Raw genomic sequence first — 19574 nt, 5'->3', positions numbered from 1 at the left:
GGGGGGCGGGGAGAGGATCCCCCCCCCCGATTGTTCTGGGGTGTCCTGGGGGGAGGCGACAGGCGCCGTCCCCAACGCCGGCGGGACGTTCGGCGTCCCCCGGCCCCGTCCCCAGGGGTTTTAGGGTCCCGAAGTTTTGGGGGGCGCCGTCCCGGCCGGCCGCCGCGGCCCCGCTCCCGGGGGGGGGGGTCCCGGGGGGGTCCCGGGGGGGTCCCGGGGGCGCCGTCAGGCGCACTTGGCCCGCGCCTGCGCAGCAGAGCAGCTCGCTGAAGGAGTCGAAGAGGCGCTCGAGCCAGGGCTGGTTGCGCATGCAGCGCTGCACCACCTCCTCCTGGCCCAGGTCCTCGGCGCGGCCCTCGATGGCCGTCGTCTGCGGGGACAGCGCGGGGTCAGGGTGGGGTCGGCGCGGGGTCAGGGTGGGGTCAGGGTGGGGTGTCACCGCGGGGTCAGCGCGGGGTCACCGCGGGGTCAGGGGTGGGGTCAGCGCGGGGTCACCGCAGGGTCAGCACGGGGTCAGGCGGGGGGTCGGTGGGGGGTCACCGCGGAGTCAGTGGGGGTCACCATGGGGTCGGTGGGGGGGTCACCGTGGGGTCGGTGGTGTCACCGTGGGGTCAGTGGGGGGAACCGTGGGGGTCAGTGGGGGTCACCGTGGGGTCAGCGGGGGGTCACCGTGGGGTCGGTGGTGTCACCGTGGGGTCAGTGGGGGGAACCGTGGGGTCAGTGGGGGTCACCGTGGGGTCAGCGGGGGGTCACCGTGGGGTCGGTGGGGGGTCACCGTGGGGTCAGTGGGGGTCACCGTGGGGTCACCGCGGGGTCACCGCGGGTCAGCGGGGGGTCGGTGGGGGGTCACCGTGGGGGTCAGCAGGGGGGTCACCGTGGGGGTCGGCGCGGGGTCACCGCGGGGTCAGGGTGGGGTCAGCGGGGTGTCACCGCAGGGTCAGCGCGGGGTCAGCGGGGGGGTCGGTGGGGGGGTCACCGTGGGGTCAGCAGGGGGTCACCGTGGGGTCAGCGGGGGGGTCACCGTGGGGTCGGTGGGGGGTCACTGTGGGGTCACCGCGGGGTCAGCAGGGGGGTCGGGTGGGGGGTCACCGTGGGGTCAGCAGGGGGTCACCGTGGGGTCAGTGGGGGTCACCGTGGGGTCAGCGGGGGGTCACCGTGGGGTCAGTGGAGGGTCACAGTGGGGTCAGCAGGGGGTCACCGTGGGGTCAGCGGGGGGTCACCGTGGGGTCAGTGGGGGGTCACCGTGGGGTCGGTGGGGGGTCACCGTGGGGTCAGTGGGGGTCACCGTGGGGTCAGTGGGGGGTCACCGTGGGGGTCGGTGGGGGTCACCGTGGGGTCGGTGGGGGGTCACCGTGGGGTCAGTGGGGGTCACCGTGGGGTCGGTGGGGGGTCACCGTGGGGTCAGCGGGGGGTCACCGTGGAGTCGGTGGGGGTCACCGTGGGGTCAGTGGGGGGTCACTGAGGGGTCGGCAGGGGGTCACCGCGGCCGCAGACCCGGGGCGGTCAGCGGGAGGAACAGACGGGGCAGGGCGTGGCCACAGGGAGGGGGGTGTGGTCAGTGGGAGGGACAGACATGGCAGGGCGTGGCTACCGGGAGGGGGTGTGGTCAGCGGGAGGGACAGATGGGGCAGGGCGTGGCCGCCATGATGGGGAGGTCAAGGCCACGCTCACCAGGAGGGGAATGGTCAATAGGACGCGGCCAGGGTCACCACGGTGACAGGGGCGTGGCCCAGGTGACAGAGGGGCGTGGCCCGGGTGACAGAGGGGTGTGGCCCAGGTGCCCCAGGTGCGTTCACCTGGCCCTTGCAGCGCAGGAAGGCACAGGGGACACAGGGCAACACCAGGTGACAGAGCGGTGACATGGGGGGACAGGGGGCGTGGCCCAGGTGTCGGGGGGCGTGGCCCAGGTGACAGAGGGGCGTGGCCCAGGTGCGCTCACCTCGTCCTTGCAGCGCAGGAAGGTGTGGTACTTGTAGTGGTGCAGGGAGTGGTACAGCGTGTACAGGAACGACTTCTCCACCTCCACCTTGAACTCCTGCGGGGGCAGCGGCCTCAGCGACCCCCAGGGACCCCCAAAACCCACCTGGGAGCCCCCCAGACTCACCTGAGACCCCCCCAAACTCACCTGGGAGCCCCCCAGACTCACCTGAGACCCCCCAAACCCACCTGAGACCCCCCCAAACCCACCTGGGATCCCCTAAACCCACCTGAGACCCCCCAAACTCACCTGTGACCCACCTGTGACCCCCCCAACCTCACCTGAGACCCCCCAAACCCACCTGGGATCCCCTAAACCCACCTGAGACCCCCCAGACTCACCTGTGACCCCCCCAAACCCACCTGTGACCCACCTGTGACCCCCCAAACCTCACCTGAGACCCCCCAAACCCACCTGAGACCCCCCAAACTCACCTGGGATTCCCCAAACCCACCTGAGACCCCCCAGACTCACCTGTGACCCCCCCAAACCCACCTGTGACCCACCTGTGACCCCCCCCAAACCTCACCTGTGACCCACCTGTGAGCCCCGGCCCCCGTACCTGCGGTTTGCCCACGCTCCTCTTGACCTTGCTGAGGGTTTTCCTGTTGTAGGGCTCCCCCCCCGGGCGCAGCTTCACCAGCGACTCGGCGGGCTCGGCGTGCAGCTGCGGGAACGTGTGCAGGGCCTCCTGTGCGGGGGACAGGGACACCTGGGGTCACCTGGGGGCACCTGGGGTCACCTGGGGGTCACCTGGGGGAACCTGGGGACACCTGGGGTCACCTGGGGGCACCTGGGGTCACCTGGGGGTCACCTGGGGGAACCTGGGGGACACCTGGGGTCACCTGGGCACACCTGGGGGTCACCTGGGGGAACCTGGGGACACCTGGGGTCACCTGGGGGCACCTGGGGGCACCTGGGGGTCACCTGGGGGTCACCTGGGGGCACCTGGGGGTCACCTGGGGGTCACCTGGGGGCACCTGGGGGTCACCTGGGGGAACCTGGGGGCCACCTGGGGACACCTGGGGGTCACCTGGGGGCACCTGGGGGTCACCTGGGGGAACCTGGGGGCACCTGGGGGCACCTGGGGGTCACCTGGGGGTCACCTGGGGGCACCTGGGGGTCACCTGGGGGAACCTGGGGGCCACCTGGGGACACCTGGGGGTCACCTGGGGGCGCCTGGGGGTCACCTGGGGGTCACCTGGGGGCACCTGGGGGCACCTGGGGGTCACCTGGGGGCACCTGAGGGGGCACTGAGGGTCACCTCAGCCCAGGGAGGGCACTGAGGGGTCATTCAGGGTCACTGAACCACCTTGGGGTCACTGAGGGGTCATTCAGGGTCACTGAGGGGTCACTAAGCCACCCTTGGGTCACCTGTGATGTCACTTGAGCCACCTCGGGTCACTGAGGGGTGACCTGAGCCCCACAGACCCCACAGATCCCCCCCGAGGGCCCCACAGCAGCCCCTGCAGAGCCCCCAACCCCAGAGCGACCCCCAAACCCCACAGATCCTTCCTGGGACCCCCAAACCCCACAGATCCTTCCTGGGACCCCCAAACCCCAGAGCGACCCCCAAACCCCACAGATCGCGCCCCATAACCATCCCCAAACCCCACAGATCCCTCCTGGGACCCCCAAACCCCAGAGCGACCCCAAACCCCACAGATCGCGCCCCATAACCATCCCCAAACCCCACAGATCCCTCCGGGGAGCCCCAAACCCCACAGATCCTTCCTGGGACCCCCAAACCCCACAGATCCCGCCCCATAACGATCCCCCCAAACCCCACAGATCCCTCCTGGGACCCCCAAACCCCAGAGCGACCCCCAAACCCCACAGATCGCGCCCCATAACCATCCCCAAACCCCACAGATCCCTCCTGGGGGCCCCAAACCCCACAGATCCTTCCTGGGTCCCCCAAACCCCAGAGCGACCCCCAAACCCCACAGATCGCGCCCCATAACCATCCCCAAACCCCACAGATCCTTCCTGGGACCCCCAAACCCCACAGATCCCGCCCCATAACGATCCCCAAACCCCACAGATCCCTCCTGGGACCCCCAACCCCACAGATCCCGCCCCATAACCCCCCCAAACCCCACAGATCCTTCCTGGGACCCCCAACCCCACAGATCCCGCCCCATAACCATCCCCAAACCCCACAGATCCTTCCTGGGACCCCCAAACCCCACAGATCCTTCCTGGGACCCCCAAACCCCACAGATCCCGCCCCATAACCCCCCCAAACCCCCCAGCTCCCCTCCCGGCACCCCTGCCGGCCCCCCCGGCCTCACCTGCAGGCTGGGGTTCAGCGTCACCCTCTTGAGCACCTTCTTCTTGTGGTCGTTGAGGATCCCGTCGATCTTGCGCATGGGGGGCAGGTACAGCTCGTCTGGGGGGAGGGGGCAACGGGGGAGGTCAGGGGGGGTCCTGGGGGGGCGCTGGGGGGTCCCTGGGGGGGCCGCAGGGCTCACCATTGGTGTCCTCCAGGGCCTGGATCATGTCGGGGTCCAGGGCGGTGCTGACCAACATCTCCACGTAGCTGCGGTACATTTCCTTCATGGCCCGCGTGTTCAGCACCCGGCCGGCGGGGCCCGCTCTGGAAGGGGACACGGGTCCTTTAAGGGGCGGGGCTTGGCCGGGGACACGCCCACCCAGCCCCACCGCCCCCAAATCACTGTAAAATGTCGCCCCGAAATCACCCCAAGGGAGCTCAAAATCGCCCCGAAACAACCATGCTAAGGACCCCCCAACTCACCCCAAATGTTCCCAAAAAAACCAATGCAGGGACCCCCCCAAAAAACTATCACGGGGACCCCAAAATCCCCCAAAAATCACCCCGAAAAACAACCCCAGTGACCCTAAAACCCACCCCTAAAACCCCTAAAACACCCCCAAAATATCCCCCAAAAATGACCCCAAAAAACCACCCCAGGGACCCCAAAATCACCCAAAATATCGCCCCGAAATCACCCCAAGAAACAACCCCAGTGACCCTAAAACCCACCCCTAAAACCCCTAAAACACCCCCAAAATATCCCCCAAAAACGACCCCAAAAAACCACCCCAGGGACCCCAAAATCACCCAAAACATCCCCCAAAAATCACCCCAAAAAACCACCCCAGGGACCCCAAAATCACCCAAAACATCCCCCAAAAATCACCCCAAAAAACAACCCCAGGGACCCCAAAATCACCCAAAATATCCCCCAAAAATCACCCCAAAAAACAACCCCAGGGACCCCAAAATCACCCAAAACATCCCCCAAAAATCACCCCAAAAAACAACCCCAGGGACCCCAAAATCACCCAAAATATCCCCCAAAAATCACCCCAAAAAACCACCCCAGGGACCCCAAAATCCCCCCCTAAAACCCCCCAAACACCCCAAAATATCCCCCAAAAATCAGCCCAAAAAAACCAACTCAGGAATCCCCAAAATACCTCCCTAAAACCCCAAAATCACCCCAAAATATCCCCCAAAGATCGCCCCAAAAAAACTATCCCAAGGACCCCAAAATCACCCAAAATATCCCCCAAAAATCACCCCAAAAAACAACCCCAGGGACCCCAAAATCACCCAAAACATCCCCCAAAAATCACCCCAAAAAACCACCCCAGGGACCCCAAAATCACCCAAAATATCGCCCCGAAATCACCCCAAAAAACAACCTCAGTGACCCTAAAATCCACCCCTAAAACTCCTAAAACACCCCCAAAATATCCCCCAAAAACGACCCCAAAAAACCACCCCAGGGACCCCAAAATCACCCAAAACATCCCCCAAAAATGACCCCAAAAAACCACCCCAGGGACCCCAAAATCCCCCCCTAAAACCCCCCAATCACCCCAAAATATCCCCCAAAAATCAGCCCAAAAAAACCAACTCAGGAATCCCCAAAATACCTCCCTAAAACCCCAAAATCACCCCAAAATATCCCCCAAAGATCACCCCAAAAAAACTATCCCAAGGACCCCAAAATCACCCAAAATCACCCCCAAAACTCACCACAACAAACCACCCCAGGGACCCCAAAATCACCCAAAATATCGCCCCGAAATCACCCCAGGGAGCTCAAAATCACCCCAAAACAACCATGCTAAGGACCCCCCAAATCACCCCCAAAATATCCCCCCGAAACCACCTCAGGGGACGCTAAAATCCCCTCCCAAAACCCCTCAAATCACCCGGGGACCCTAAAATCCCAAAACGCCTCCAATCACCCCCAAAATCATCTCCCCGAAGTCCCCTCCTACAAGCCGGAAATCACCACCGGACCCCCAAAATCGCCCCGAAAACATCCCCCCGAAACCCGCCCCGGGAGCTGCGGGACATTTTCCTCATGGCCGCTCCGAAACGGGGACACGGGCCCTTTAAGGGGCGGGGCCTGGCGGGGGACAGGCCCACCCAGCCCCACCACTCCCCTCCAGGATATTAATTAAATTGTATATAAATATCCAAAATTCCTCCCCCAAACCACCCCAGGGACCCCAAAATCCTCCACGCCCCAAAATCACCCCCGGGAGGGGCAGAAGCCCCGCCCACAACTCGGAGGAGCCACACCTCCATTATAACGGATTGCAAAAGGAGCGTGGTCCCTTTAAGGGAGAGCCACGCCCACCAACGCCCCACCCCGAAAAAGGAATTCAGGAAAAGGGGGGCGGTCCCTTTAAGGGAGACCCACGCCCCTTCAGGGAGAGCCACGCCCACCAGCGCCCCCACGCCAAAAGGGAATTCGGGAAAAGGGTGGCGGTCCCTTTAAGTAGGAGCCACGCCCACCACACAAACCCCACCCCTGTGGCCTCACCCTCACCATATTTGGAAACATTACAATACCATATAAGGGCAAACCCCACCCATTTACTGCCACACCCTGACAGGAGGCCACGCCCCCTCCCAAACGGCCACGCCCCCTTTGAGGCCATTGGGATTTCCCCAAAATCCTCAAATTTGGGGTTTTTTCCCCATTTAGGATCCCCAGAAAACGTCCCCGCCCCCCAAACCCTCAGGGACCCCCTCCCCCCCCCCGGATTCCTCGCTCCCACCTCCCCAAAACGCCCCAAACTCCCAAAATTTCGGGAGACTCCCCAAAAAAACCCCACCCAACCCCCCCCTTATTACCTCCAACGCCCCGAAAATTCCCCCAAAAAACCCTCCCCAATTTTGGGGTCCCCGATCCCAAATTTTGGGATTCCCTCCCCGAATTTTGGAATTTTCCCCCCCAGATTTCAGAATTCTCTCCCCAAATTCCAAGCTCCCCGTCCCAAATTCCGGAATTCTCTCCCCAGATTCTGGCCTCCCCATCCCAGATCTCGGAATCTCCATCCCAAATTCCAGAATTCCCTCCCCATATCCCGGAATCCCCAGATCCCGGAATTCCCTCCCCACATCCCGGAATTCTCTCCCCACATCCCGGAATCCCCTCCCCATATCCCGGAATCCCCACATCCCGGAATTGTCTCCCCACATCCCAGAATTGTCTCCCCACATCCCGGAATCCCCTCCCCACATCCCGGAATTCTCTCCCCATATCCCGGAATTGTCTCCCCACATCCCGGAATCCCCCCATCCCGGAATTCTCTCCCCACATCCCGGAATTCTCTCCCCATATCCCAGAATTCTCTCCCCACATCCCGGAATTGTCTCCCCACATCCCGGAATTGTCTCCCCACATCCCGGAATTGTCTCCCCACATCCCGGAATTCTCTCCTCATATCCCGGAATTCTCTCCCCACATCCCGGAATTCTCTCCCCATATCCCGGAATTGTCTCCCCACATCCCGGAATCCCCACATCCCGGAATTGTCTCCCCACATCCCGGAATTGTCTCCCCACATCCCGGAATCCCCATATCCCGGAATCCCCTCCCCACATCCCGGAATTGTCTCCCCACATCCCGGAATTGTCTCCCCACATCCCGGAATCCCCTCCCCACATCCCGGAATTGTCTCCCCACATCCCGGAATCCCCTCCCCACATCCCGGAATTCTCTCCCCACATCCCGGAATTGTCTCCCCACATCCCGGAATTGTCTCCCCATATCTCGGAATCCCCTCCCCACATCCCGGAATCCCCACATCCCGGAATTGTCTCCCCACATCCCGGAATCCCCTCCCCACATCCCGGAATTGTCTCCCCACATCCCGGAATCCCCTCCCCACATCCCGGAATTCTCTCCCCACATCCCGGAATCCCCACATCCCGGAATTCTCTCCCCACATCCCGGAATCCCCTCCCCACATCCCAGAATCCCCTCCCCACATCCCGGAATTGTCTCCCCACATCCCGGAATCCCCTCCCCACATCCCGGAATCCCCCCGCGCCCCTCTCCCGCGCCGGCGCTGCCCCTCACCCTCCTCGCTCTGGGCGTCGGGGCTGGACTCGGACTCCGACGTCGTCGCCGCCTCCTTGAGCCACTTTTTCCTTTTCTTGGGGGGCGGCTCGGCCTTCACCTTGGGGGGTTTGGGTTTGGATTTGGGGGGGCCCGGGGGGGGCCCGGGGGGGCCCCGCGGCCGGCGCGGGGGGGGGGAGGGGCGGGGGGCTCGTTCCTGGGCGGTTTCTCGGCTTTCGGCGGGTTCTTCTCGGCCTTGGGCGGTTTCTCGGCTTTCGGCGGGTTCTTCTCGGCTCGGGGCGTCCTCTCGGGGGGTTCGGGGTTTTTGGGGGGCGGAGGGGCCTTGGGGGCGCTGGGCTTGGGGTGGTTTTGTCTCCTGCGGGGAGGGGCGGGGAGAGAAAAAAAGGGGGCGGGGTCACGGAGGGCGTGGCCACGTGTATCCCCAGGTGTGTCCCCAAGTGCCCTCAGGTGTGTGCACAGGTGAGCCCAGGTGAGTCCAGGTGTCCCCCAGGTGAGTCCAGGGGTCCCCAAGTGCCCTCAGGTGTGTGCACAGGTGAGCCCAGGTGTCCCCAAGTGCCACAGGTGTGTCCGGGTGTGTGCACAGGTGAGCCCAGGTGAGTCCAGGTGTCCCCAAGGGCCTCAGGTGTGTGCACAGGTGAGCCCAGGTGTGTGTCCAGGTGTCCCCAAGTGCCTCAGGTGTGTGCACAGGTGAGCCCAGGTGTGTGTCCAGGTGTCCCCAAGGGCCTCAGGTGTGTGCACAGGTGAGCCCAGGTGTGTGTCCAGGTGTCCCCAAGTGCCCTCAGGTGTGTGCACAGGTGAGCCCAGGTGTCCCCAAGTACCCTCAGGTGTGTGCACAGCTGAGCCCAGGTGTGTGTCCAGGTGTCCCCAAGTGCCCTCAGGTGTGTGCACAGGTGAGCCCAGGTGTGTCCAGGTGTCCCCAAGGGCCTCAGGTGTGTGCACAGGTGAGTCCAGGTGTCCCCAAGCGCCTCAGGTGTGTGCACAGGTGAGCCCAGGTGTGTCCAGGTGTCCCCAAGGGCCTCAGGTGTGTGCACAGGTGAGTCCAGGTGTCCCCAAGTACCCTCAGGTGTGTGCACAGGTGAGCCCAGGTGAGTCCAGGTGTCCCCAAGTGCCTCAGGTGTGTGCACAGGTGAGTCCAGGTGTGTGTCCAGGTGTCCCCAAGTACCCTCAGGTGTGTGCACAGGTGAGCCCAGGTGAGTCCAGGTGTCCCCAAGTGCCCTCAGGTGTGTGCACAGGTGAGCCCAGGTGAGTCCAGGTGTCCCCAAGTGCCCTCAGGTGTGTGCACAGGTGAGCCCAGGTGTGTCCAGGTGTCCCCAAGTGCCTCAGGTGCGTCCGGGTGTGTGCACAGGTGAGTCCAGGTGTGTGTCCAGGTGTCCCCAAGTGCCCTCAGGTGTGTGCACAGGTGAGCCCAGGTGAGTCCAGGTGTCCCCAAGTGCCTCAGGTGTGTGCACAGGTGAGCCCAGGTGAGTCCAGGTGTCCCCAAGTGCCTCAGGTGTGTCTGGGTGTGTGCACAGATGAGCCCAGGTGTGTCCAGGTGTCCCCAAGTGCCTCAGGTGTGTCCGGGTGTGTGCACAGGTGAGCCCAGGTGTGTGTCCAGGTGTCCCCAAGGGCCTCAGGTGTGTGCACAGGTGAGCCCAGGTGTGTCCAGGTGTCCCCAAGGGCCTCAGGTGTGTGCACAGGTGAGCCCAGGTGTGTCCAGGTGTCCGCAAGTGCCCTCAGGTGTGTGTACAGGTGAGCCCAGGTGAGTCCAGGTGTCCCCAAGTGCCCTCAGGTGTGTCCAGGTGTGTGCACAGGTGTGCCCAGGTGAGTCCAGGTGTCCCCAAGGGCCTCAGGTGTGTCCGGGTGTGTGCACAGGTGAGCCCAGGTGAGCCCAGGTGTCCCCAAGTGCCTCAGGTGTGTGCACAGGTGAGCCCAGGTGTGTCCAGGTGTCCCCAAGTGCCCTCAGGTGTGTGCACAGGTGAGCCCAGGTGTGTCCAGGTGTCCCCAAGTGCCTCAGGTGTGTCTGGGTGTGTGCACAGGTGAGCCCAGGTGTGTGTCCAGGTGTCCCCAAGTGCCTCAGGTGTGTGCACAGGTGAGCCCAGGTGTGTGTCCAGGTGTCCCCAAGTGCCCTCAGGTGTGTGCACAGGTGAGCCCAGGTGAGTCCAGGTGTCCCCAAGTGCCCTCAGGTGTGTGCACAGGTGAGCCCAGGTGAGTCCAGGTGTCCCCAAGTGCCCTCAGGTGTGTGCACAGGTGAGCCCAGGTGAGTCCAGGTGTCCCCAAGTGCCCTCAGGTGTGTGCACAAGTGAGCCCAGGTGAGCCCAGGTGTCCCCAAGTGCCTCAGGTGTGTCCGGGTGTCTCCTCAGGTGATTCCAGGTATGTTCCCACGTGTCCCCAGGCGTCCCCAAGTGTCTCCAGCTGTGCCCAGGTGTCCCCAGGTGTCCTCAGGTGTGCCCAGGTGTGCATCCAGGTGAACCCCAAGTGCCTCAGGTGTCCCCAAATGCTCCCAGGTGTGTCCCAGGTGTGTCCCAGGTGTCCCCAGGTGTGTCCCAGGTGTCCCCAGGTGTGTCCCAGGTGTCCCCAGGTGTGTCACCTGAGGGCCAGGGGGCGGTGCCAGGGTTTCCTGGAGCACACCCTCACGTAATCCTTCTTGTTGACGTTCTCCAGGAACTTCACGTAGAGCCGCTGGTAGCGGTGCTTGGCGTCGCCAAAATAGCCCAGGTACTGCGGGGGGAGGGGCCAAAAACGGGGGGTCAGGGGCACCCCAAAATCCCCGAACCACGCCCCAAATCCCCCCAAGCCACGCCCCCAAATCCCCCCAAACCTCGCCCCAAAATCTCCCAAAATCCCTGCAAACCACGCCCCCAAAACCCCCAAACCACGCCCCCGAAATCCCTCCAAACCACGCCCCCAAAATCCCTCCAAACCACGCCCCCAAAATCCCCGAACCACGCCCTCAAATCCCCCCAAACCACGCCCCCAAATCCCCTCCAAATCCCCCCCAAACCTCGCCCCAAAATCTCCCAAAATCCCTCCAAACCACGCCCCCAAAATCCCCCAAACCACGCCCCCAAATCCCCCCAAACCACGCCCCCAAATCCCCCAGGTACTGTAGGGGGGGGGCCAAAAACGGGGGGTCAGGGGCACCCCAAAAACCCTCCGAGCCCCAAACTCCCCCAAACTCCACCCAAACTCCACCCCAAAACCATCCCGGACACGCCCAGGTCCCGCCAGGTTTCGGTGCCTGGCGTCCCCAAAACACGCCGGTATTTTTGGGGTCCCCCCCGCGGGGTTTCTGGGGTGCCCCCGGTACTTTTTGGGGTCCCCCCGGGTGTTTTTGGGGGGATTTCCTGGGTCCCTGACGTGTCGCGGGGGGGTTTTGGGGGGTTGTTTTGGGGTTGGTTTTGGGTGCTTTGGGGTGTTTCTTGGTGTTTTGGGCTGGTTTTTGGTGTTTTGGGTTGGTTTGGGGTTGTTTTGGGTTGGTTTTGGGTGCTTTGGGGTGTTTCTTGGTGTTTTGGGCTGTTTTTTGGTGTTTTGGGTTGTTTTGGGGTTGTTTTGGGTTGGTTTTGGGTGTTTTGGGGTGTTTCTTGGTGTTTTGGGCTGGTTTTTGGTGTTTCAGGTTGTTTTTTGGGGTGTTTTGGGTTGGTTTGGGGGTGTTTTGGGTTGGTTTTGGGTGCTTTGGGGGGCTTTTGGTGTTTCGGGTTGTTTTTTGGGGTGTTTTGGGTTGGTTTGGGGGTGTTTTGGGTTGGTTTTGGGTGCTTTGGGGGGCTTTTGGTGTTTCGGGTTGTTTTTTGGGGTGTTTTGGGTTGGTTTGGGGTTGTTTTGGGTTGGTTTTGGGTGCTTTGGGGTGTTTCTTGGTGTTTTGGGCTGGTTTTTGGTGTTTTGGGTTGTTCTGGGGTTGTTTTGGGTTGGTTTTGGGTGCTTTGGGGTGTTTCTTGGTGTTTTGGGCTGTTTTTTGGTGTTTTGGGTTGTTTTTTGGGGTGTTTTGGGTTGGTTTGGGGGTGTTTTGGGTTGGTTTTGGGTGCTCTGGACTGTTTTTTGGTGTTTTGGGTGCTTTGGGGAGCTTTTGGTGTTTCGGGTTGTTTTTTGGGGTGTTTTGGGTTGGTTTGGGTTGTTTTTGGGTGCTTCGGGGTGTTTTTTGGTGTTTTCGGTTGGTTTTGGGTGTTTTAAGGTGCTTTGGGATATTTTTTGGTGTTTTGGGTTGTTTTTGGGTGTTTTGGGGTGTTTTTGGGCGCTTTGGGGTGTTTCGCAGTGTTTTGGATTGGTTTTGGGTGCTTTGGGGTGTTTTCGGTTGTTTTTTGGCGCTTTGGGGCTGTTTTGGGTTGTTTTGGGCTGTTTTGGGTGCTTTGGGGTATTTTACAGTGATTTGGGTAGTTTTGGGGTGTTTTGGGCTCTTTTGGGCTGTTTTGGGGTGTTTTAGGGTGCTTTGGGGTGTTTTGGGTTGTTTTGGGGGTGGTTTTGGGGTGGTTTTGGCTGTTCTGTGTTGTTTTGGGGCCGTTTCAGGGGGCTTTTGGCTATTTCACGGTGTTTTGGGCTGTTTTCAGGCTGTTTTGGGGCTGTTTTGAGGTGTTTCAGGCTGTTTTGGGGCTGTTTTGGGGCTGTTTTGGGCTGTTTCAGGCTGTTTTCGGGCTGTTTCGGGGCTGTTTTGGGCTGTTTCAGGCTGTTTTGGGGTATTTGGGGCTGTTTTGGGGTGTTTCAGGCTGGTTTCGCGCTGGTTTCGGGCTGTTTTGGGGCTGGTTTTGGGGTATTTGGGGCTGTTTTGGGGTGTTTCAGGCTGGTTTCGGGCTGTTTTGGGGCTGGTTTTGGGGTGTTTCAGGCTGTTTTGGGGCTGTTTCAGGCTGTTTCGGGCTGTTTTGGGGTATTTGGGGCTGTTTTGGGGTGTTTCAGGCTGGTTTCGGGCTGTTTCAGGCTGTTTTGGGGCTGTTTTGGGGCTGGTTTTGGGGTGTTTTGGGGCTGTTTTTGGGGTGTTTCAGGCTGTTTTGGGGCTGTTTTGGGGCTGTTTTGGGGTGTTTCAGGCTGTTTTGGGCTGTTTTGGGCTGTTTTGGGGTATTTGGGGCTGTTTTGGGGTGTTTCAGGCTGTTTCGGGCTGTTTTGGGGTATTTGGGGCTGTTTTTGGGGTGTTTCAGGCTGTTTTGGGGTGTTTCAGGCTGTTTCGGGGCTGTTTCAGGCCATTTGGGGCCTCCTTCGCGGCGCACTCACGTTGCTGGTGGCGCAGAACTGCCGCTGCCCGTCCTTGATCTCGGGGGTGAATTTCTGCAGCAGCGCCTTCTGCACCCGCCAGATGGGCGGCGGCTCCCGGCCCGTCTGCAGCGCCAGCTGGGGGGAATTCGGGGCGTCAGCACCCCCGAAAACGCCCCCCCAAAAACCCCAGACCCACCCCGAGCCACAGGAACCCCCAAACCCCACAGAAATCCCCCCAAAACCCCCCAAAATCCCCCCAAAAAGGGGCTCAGCCCCATCTGCAGCGCCAGCTGGGGGGAATTCGGGGGCTCGGGGGGGGCTGAACCCCAAAAACTGCCCCCAAACCCCCCCAGCTTCACCCAGAGCCACAGGAGTGTGTCCCAGTCCCTCCCCCCTTGAATCCCAGTGCCCCCAGTGCCCTCCTAGGGCCCCCCAGTGCCATGTCCTGACTCCCAGTGTCCCTTCACTCCCTCCCAGTGCCCACCAGTTCATCCCAGTGACTCCCAGTGACTCCCAGTGCCCCCCAGTGCCATGTCCTGACTCCCAGTGTCCCTTCACTCCCTCCCAGTGCCCACCAGTTCATCCCAGTGACTCCCAGTGACTCCCAGTGCCCCCCAGTGCCATGTCCTGACTCCCAGTGCCTCCCAGTGTCCCTTCGCTCCTTCCCAGTGCCCCTCAGTCCATCCCAGTGACTCCCAGTCCCTCCCAGTGACTCCCAGTCCATCCCAGTGCCCCCCAGTCCCTCCCAGTCTCACCCTGAGGGCGGGGATGTCCTCCACCCTGACCACGAACTCGTCCCTCTCCCTGAAGATGCCCTCTCCCAGTGACTCCCAGTGACTCCCAGTGCCCCCCAGTCCCTCCCAGTGACTCCCAGTCCATCCCAGTCCCTCCCAGTCTCACCCTGAGGGCAGGGAGGTCCTCCACCCTGACCACGAACTCGTCCCTCTCCCTGAAGATGCCCTCTCCCAGTGACTCCCAGTCCATCCCAGTGACTCCCAGTCGCTCCCAGTGACTCCCAGTCCATCCCAGTCCCTCCCAGTCTCACCCTGAGGGCGGGGATGTCCTCCACCCTGACCACGAACTCGTCCCTCTCCCTGAAGATGCCCTCTCCCAGTCCCTCCCAGTGACTCCCAGTGCCCCCCAGTCCCTCCCAGTGACTCCCAGTCCATCCCAGTCCCTCCCAGTCTCACCCTGAGGGCGGGGATGTCCTCCACCCTGACCACGAACTCGTCCCTCTCCCTGAAGATGCCCTCTCCCAGTGACTCCCAGTGACTCCCAGTGACTCCCAGTCGCTCCCAGTGCCCCCCAGTCCCTCCCAGTGACTCCCAGTCCATTCCAGTCCCTCCCAGTCTCACCCTGAGGGCGGGGATGTCCTCCACCCTGACCACGAACTCGTCCCTCTCCCTGAAGATGCCCTCTCCCAGTCCATCCCAGTGACTCCCAGTGCCCCCCAGTCGCTCCCAGTGCCCCCCAGTCCATCCCAGTGACTCCCAGTCGATCCCAGTCCCTCCCAGTCTCACCCTGAGGGCGGGGATGTCCTCCACCCTGACCACGAACTCGTCCCTCTCCCTGAAGATGCCCTCTCCCAGTCCATCCCAGTGACTCCCAGTGCCCCCCAGTCGCTCCCAGTGCCCCCCAGTCCATCCCAGTGACTCCCAGTCGATCCCAGTCCCTCCCAGTCTCACCCTGAGGGCGGGGATGTCCTCCACCCTGACCACGAACTCGTCCCTCTCCCTGAAGATGCCCTCTCCCAGTCCATCCCAGTGACTCCCAGTGCCCCCCAGTCCCTCCCAGTGACTCCCAGTGACTCCCAGTGCCCCCCAGTCCCTCCCAGTGACTCCCAGTCGATCCCAGTCCCTCCCAGTCTCACCCTGAGGGCGGGGATGTCCTCCACCCTGACCACGAACTCGTCCCTCTCCCTGAAGATGCCCTCTCCCAGTCCCTCCCAGTGACTCCCAGTCCATCCCAGTCCCTCCCAGTCTCACCCTGAGGGCGGGGATGTCCTCCACCCTGACCACGAACTCGTCCCTCTCCCTGAAGATGCCCTCTCCCAGTCCATCCCAGTGACTCCCAGTCCATCCCAGTGACTCCCAGTGCCCCCCAGTCCCTCCCAGTGACTCCCAGTCCATCCCAGTCCCTCCCAGTCTCACCCTGAGGGCGGGGATGTCCTCCACCCTGACCACGAACTCGTCCCTCTCCCTGAAGATGCCCTCTCCCAGTCCCTCCCAGTGACTCCCAGTCCATCCCAGTGACTCCCAGTGACTCCCAGTGCCCCCCAGTCCCTCCCAGTCCATCCCAGTCCCTCCCAGTCTCACCCTGAGGGCGGGGATGTCCTCCACCCTGACCACGAACTCGTCCCTCTCCCTGAAGATGCCCTCTCCCCCGCTCTCCTCCTCGTCGCTGGTGTCCCCGCACACGGCCGCCGTGCCCTGTTTCTGGGCCAGGTGCAGGGCCCGGGCGTCGGGGGGCTCGGGGGGCTCCGGGGACCCCCCCGGGGGGCTGGGGGTCCCCCCCCGGGCCGCCCCGGCCGCTGGGGGGGGCGGGGGGCTGCCCGGGCTGGCGGCCGGGCCGGGGGGGGTCGGGCTGGGGGGGTTCGGGGGGCGCCGGGGGAGGGCTCGGGGGGGGTTCCTCCGCTGGGGGGGCGGCTGCGGAGAGGGGGGGGGGAAAAAAATAATGGGGGTTAGGGGGCGCTGAGGGTCCTGGAAGGTCCCGAGAACCCCCGGCAGGTCCTGGGAGGTCCCTGTGAAATCCCGGAAGGTCTCTGTGCACCCCCGGCAGGTCCTGGAAGATCCCTATAAACCCCTGGCAGGTCCTGGAAGGTCCCGGTGAAATCCCGGAAGGTCTCTGTGCACCCCCGGCAGGTCCTGGAAGATCCCTATAAACCCCTGGAAGGTCCTGGAAGGTCCCTGTGATATCCCGGAAGGTCGCTTTAAACTCCTGGCAGGTCCTGGATGGTCCCTATGTGTCCCTGGAAGGTCTCTGTGCACCCCTGGCAGGTCCTGGAAGGTCCCTACATGTCCTTGGAAGGTCTCTGTGCACCCCTGGCAGGTCCTGGAAGATCCCTATAAACCCCTGGAAGGTCCTGGAAGGTCCCTGTGAAATCCCGGAAGGTCACTTCAAACTCCTGGCAGGTCCTGGAGGGTCCCTATGTGTCCCTGGAAGGTCTCTGTGCACCCCTGGCAGGTCCTGGCAGATCCCTACATGTCCTTGGAAGGTCTCTGTGCACCCCCGGCAGGTCCTGGAAGATCCCTATAAACCCCTGGCAGGTCCTGGAAGGTCCCTGTGATATCCCGGAAGGTCACTTTAAACTCCTGGCAGGTCCTGGAGGGTCCCTATGTGTCCCTGGAAGGTCTCTGTGCACCCCTGGCAGGTCCTGGAAGGTCCCTACATGTCCTTAGAAGGTCTCTGTGCACCCCTGGCAGGTCCTGGAAGGTCCCTGTGAAGTCCTGGAAGGTCACTTTAAACTCCCGGCAGGTCCTGGAAGGTCCCTACATATCCTTAGAAGGTCTCTGTGCACCCCTGGCAGGTCCTGGAAGGTCCCCATGGGACCCTGGAAGGTCTCTATGAACCCCTGAGAGATCCTGGAAGGTCCCTATAAACCCCTGGAAGGTCTCTGTGCACCCCTGGCAGGTCCTGGAAGGTCCCCATGGGACCCTGGAAGGTCTCTATGAACCCCTGAGAGGTCCTGGCAGGTTCCTATGAAGTCCTGAAAAGTCACTTTAAACCTCTGGCAGGTCCTGGAACGTCCCTGTGAAATCCTGGAAGGTCTCTGTGGGTGCGGGAAGGTCTCTGTGCACTCCTGGCAGGTCCTGGAAGGTCCCCATGGGACCCTGGAAGGTCTCTATGAACCCCTGAGAGATCCCGGAAGGTCCCTATAAACCCCTGGAAGGTCTCTGTGCACCCCTGGCAGGTCCCTATGAAGTCCTGGAAGGTTTCTGTGAAGCCCTGGAAACTCTGTGGGTGCGGGAAGGTCTCTATGAACTTCTGACAGGTCCTGGAAGGTCCCTATGAAATCCAGGAAGGTCTCTATGCACCCCTGGCAGGTCCTGTCAGGTCCCTATAAACCCCTGGAAAGTCTCTATGAACTCCTGGCAGGTCCTGGAAGGTCCCTACATGTCCCTGGAAGGTCTCTGTGCACCCCTGGCAGGTCCTGTCAGCTCACCGTGGGGCTCGGGGGACTCCCTGCACTCGGGGGGCTCATCCAGGGCGGAGATGGCCGAGCTGATGCTCGTCTGGCAGGTCCTGGAAGGTCCCTACTGACCCCTGGCAGGTCCTGGAAGGTCCCTACCGACCCCTGTAAGATCCCTATGACCCTCCCCAGGTCCTGTCAGCCGTGTACCCGTCTCACCGTGGGGCTCGGGGGGCTCCCTGCGCTCGGGGGGCTCGTCCAGGGCAGAGATGGCTGAGCTGATGCTCTTCTGGCAGGTCCTGGAAGGTCTCTACGACCCCCTGTAAGGTCCCTATGACCCCTGGAAGGTCTCTATGACCCCTGGCAGGTCCTGTCAGCTCACTGTGGGGCTCGGGGGGCTCCCTGCGCTCGGGGGGCTCATCCAGGGTGGAGATGACCGAGCTGATGCTCTTCTGGCAGGTCCTGGAAGGTCCCTATAAACCCCTGGCAGGTCCTGGAAGGTCCCTACTGACCCCTGGAAGGTCCCTATGACCCCTGTAAGATCCCTATGACCCCTGGCAGGTCCTGTCAGCCGTGTACCCGTCTGACCGTGGGGCTCGGGGGGCTCCCTGCGCTCGGAGTGCTCGTCCAGGGCGGAGATGGCAGAGCTGATGCTCTTCTGCAGGTCCTGGAAGGTCCCTATAGACCCCTGGCAGGTCCTGGAAGGTCCCTACTGACCCCTGGAAGGTCCCTATGACCCCTGTAAGATCCCTATGACCCTCCCCAGGTCCTGTCAGCCGTGTACCCGTCTCACCGTGGGGCTCGGGGGGCTCCCTGCGCTCGGGGGGCTCGTCCAGGGCGGAGATGGCCGAGCTGATGCTCTTCTGCAGGTCCTGGAAGGTCCCTATAAACCCCTGGCAGGTCCTGGAAGGTCCCTACTGACCCCTGACAGCTCCCTGTGAGCTCCTGACAGGTCTCTACGAACCCCTGGAAGGTTCCTGTGTGCCCCTGGAAGGTCTCTGTGGGTCCTGGAAGGTCCCTACCAACCCCTGTAAGGTCCCTATGACCCCCTGGCAGGTCCTGTCAGCCGTGTACCCGTCTCACCGTGGGGCTCGGGGGGCTCCCTGCGCTCGGGGGGCTTGTCCAGGGCGGAGATGGCCGAGCTGATGCTCGTCTGGCAGGTCCTGGAAGGTCCCTGCTGACCCCTGTAAGATCCCTATGACCCTCCCCAGGTCCTGTCAGCCGTGTACCCGTCTCACCGTGGGGCTCGGGGGGCTCCCTGCGCTCGGGGGGCTCGTCCAGGGCGGAGATGGCCGAGCTGATGCTCTTCTGCAGGTCCTGGTTCTTGCTGACCGAGTCCTCCTCGTCGGAGGAGAAGGACGGCAGCGTCTCCAGGTTCCTCTTGAGCTCCTCGTCCAGGCGCTTGCAGGGCGACGGGCACGCCATCACCAGCCCCTCGCCGTCGGCCGCTCCCTCCAGCGCCGCCCCCAGCACGGCCGGGGGGAAGCCGGGGGGCGCCCCGGGGGGCTTGGGGGGTTTGGAGGGGCTGGGCGGCAGCGGCTGGCGTTTGCCGGCCTTGAGGAAGTCCAGGAAGGAGGCCATGAAGCCCGACTTCATCTCGGGCTGCTTCTCCTCGGCCTCGCGCAGCCGCTGCTTCAGGCGCGCGTGCGGCGCCTCGGCCGCCGGCTCCGGGAGGCCCGGCAGGCCCGGGAAGGGCGCCGGGGGCGGCAGCGTGCCGGGGGCGGCCGAGGGCGCAGGGGGGGCGCCGGCCGGGGGCGGGGGGCCGGGGTCGGCCTTGGACACGGCCAGCTTGATCTGGGGGAGAGAGAGAGACACTGGGGTTACTGGTTTGTACTGGGAACGGCTGAATCCCCCAGGAACCCCCCCTGGACACGGCCAGCTTGATCTGGGGGAGAGAGAGAGAGACTGGGGTTACTGGTTTGTACTGGGAACGGCTGAATCCCCCATGAACCCCCCTGGA

The 19574-nt window shown here is 62.8% G+C and overlaps 1 protein-coding gene across 1 annotated transcript in view; it reads right to left on the bottom strand.

Moving 5' to 3' along the window:
* Window positions 1–7: 7 nt before the first annotated feature.
* The window catches only part of LOC136306099 (proline-rich protein 12-like), a gene marked incomplete at its 3' end in the record, with an annotated part of 35781 nt that continues 16214 nt past the window's right edge, over window positions 8–19574 (bottom strand). The window contains exons 5-17 of the mRNA XM_066209445.1: window positions 18853–19408; window positions 18408–18497; window positions 18194–18292; window positions 15801–16015; window positions 13504–13620; window positions 10898–11028; window positions 8493–8686; window positions 8332–8460; window positions 4453–4575; window positions 4273–4370; window positions 2541–2669; window positions 1940–2035; window positions 8–370 (exon numbers count right to left, since the gene is read on the bottom strand). Coding sequence (XP_066065542.1) covers window positions 8–370; window positions 1940–2035; window positions 2541–2669; window positions 4273–4370; window positions 4453–4575; window positions 8332–8460; window positions 8493–8686; window positions 10898–11028; window positions 13504–13620; window positions 15801–16015; window positions 18194–18292; window positions 18408–18497; window positions 18853–19408 — 2340 coding nt within the window. The remainder of the gene's footprint in view (window positions 371–1939; window positions 2036–2540; window positions 2670–4272; window positions 4371–4452; window positions 4576–8331; window positions 8461–8492; window positions 8687–10897; window positions 11029–13503; window positions 13621–15800; window positions 16016–18193; window positions 18293–18407; window positions 18498–18852; window positions 19409–19574) is intronic.

The sequence above is a fragment of the Chamaea fasciata genome, unplaced genomic scaffold (assembly GCF_029207755.1).
Source record: "Chamaea fasciata isolate MVZ Bird 193981 ecotype frontalis unplaced genomic scaffold, bChaFas1.0.hap1 SCAF_986, whole genome shotgun sequence".
In the NCBI taxonomy this organism is placed as follows: Eukaryota; Metazoa; Chordata; class Aves; order Passeriformes; family Sylviidae; genus Chamaea; species Chamaea fasciata.
This window is presented reverse-complemented; position numbering and strand designations above follow the sequence as displayed.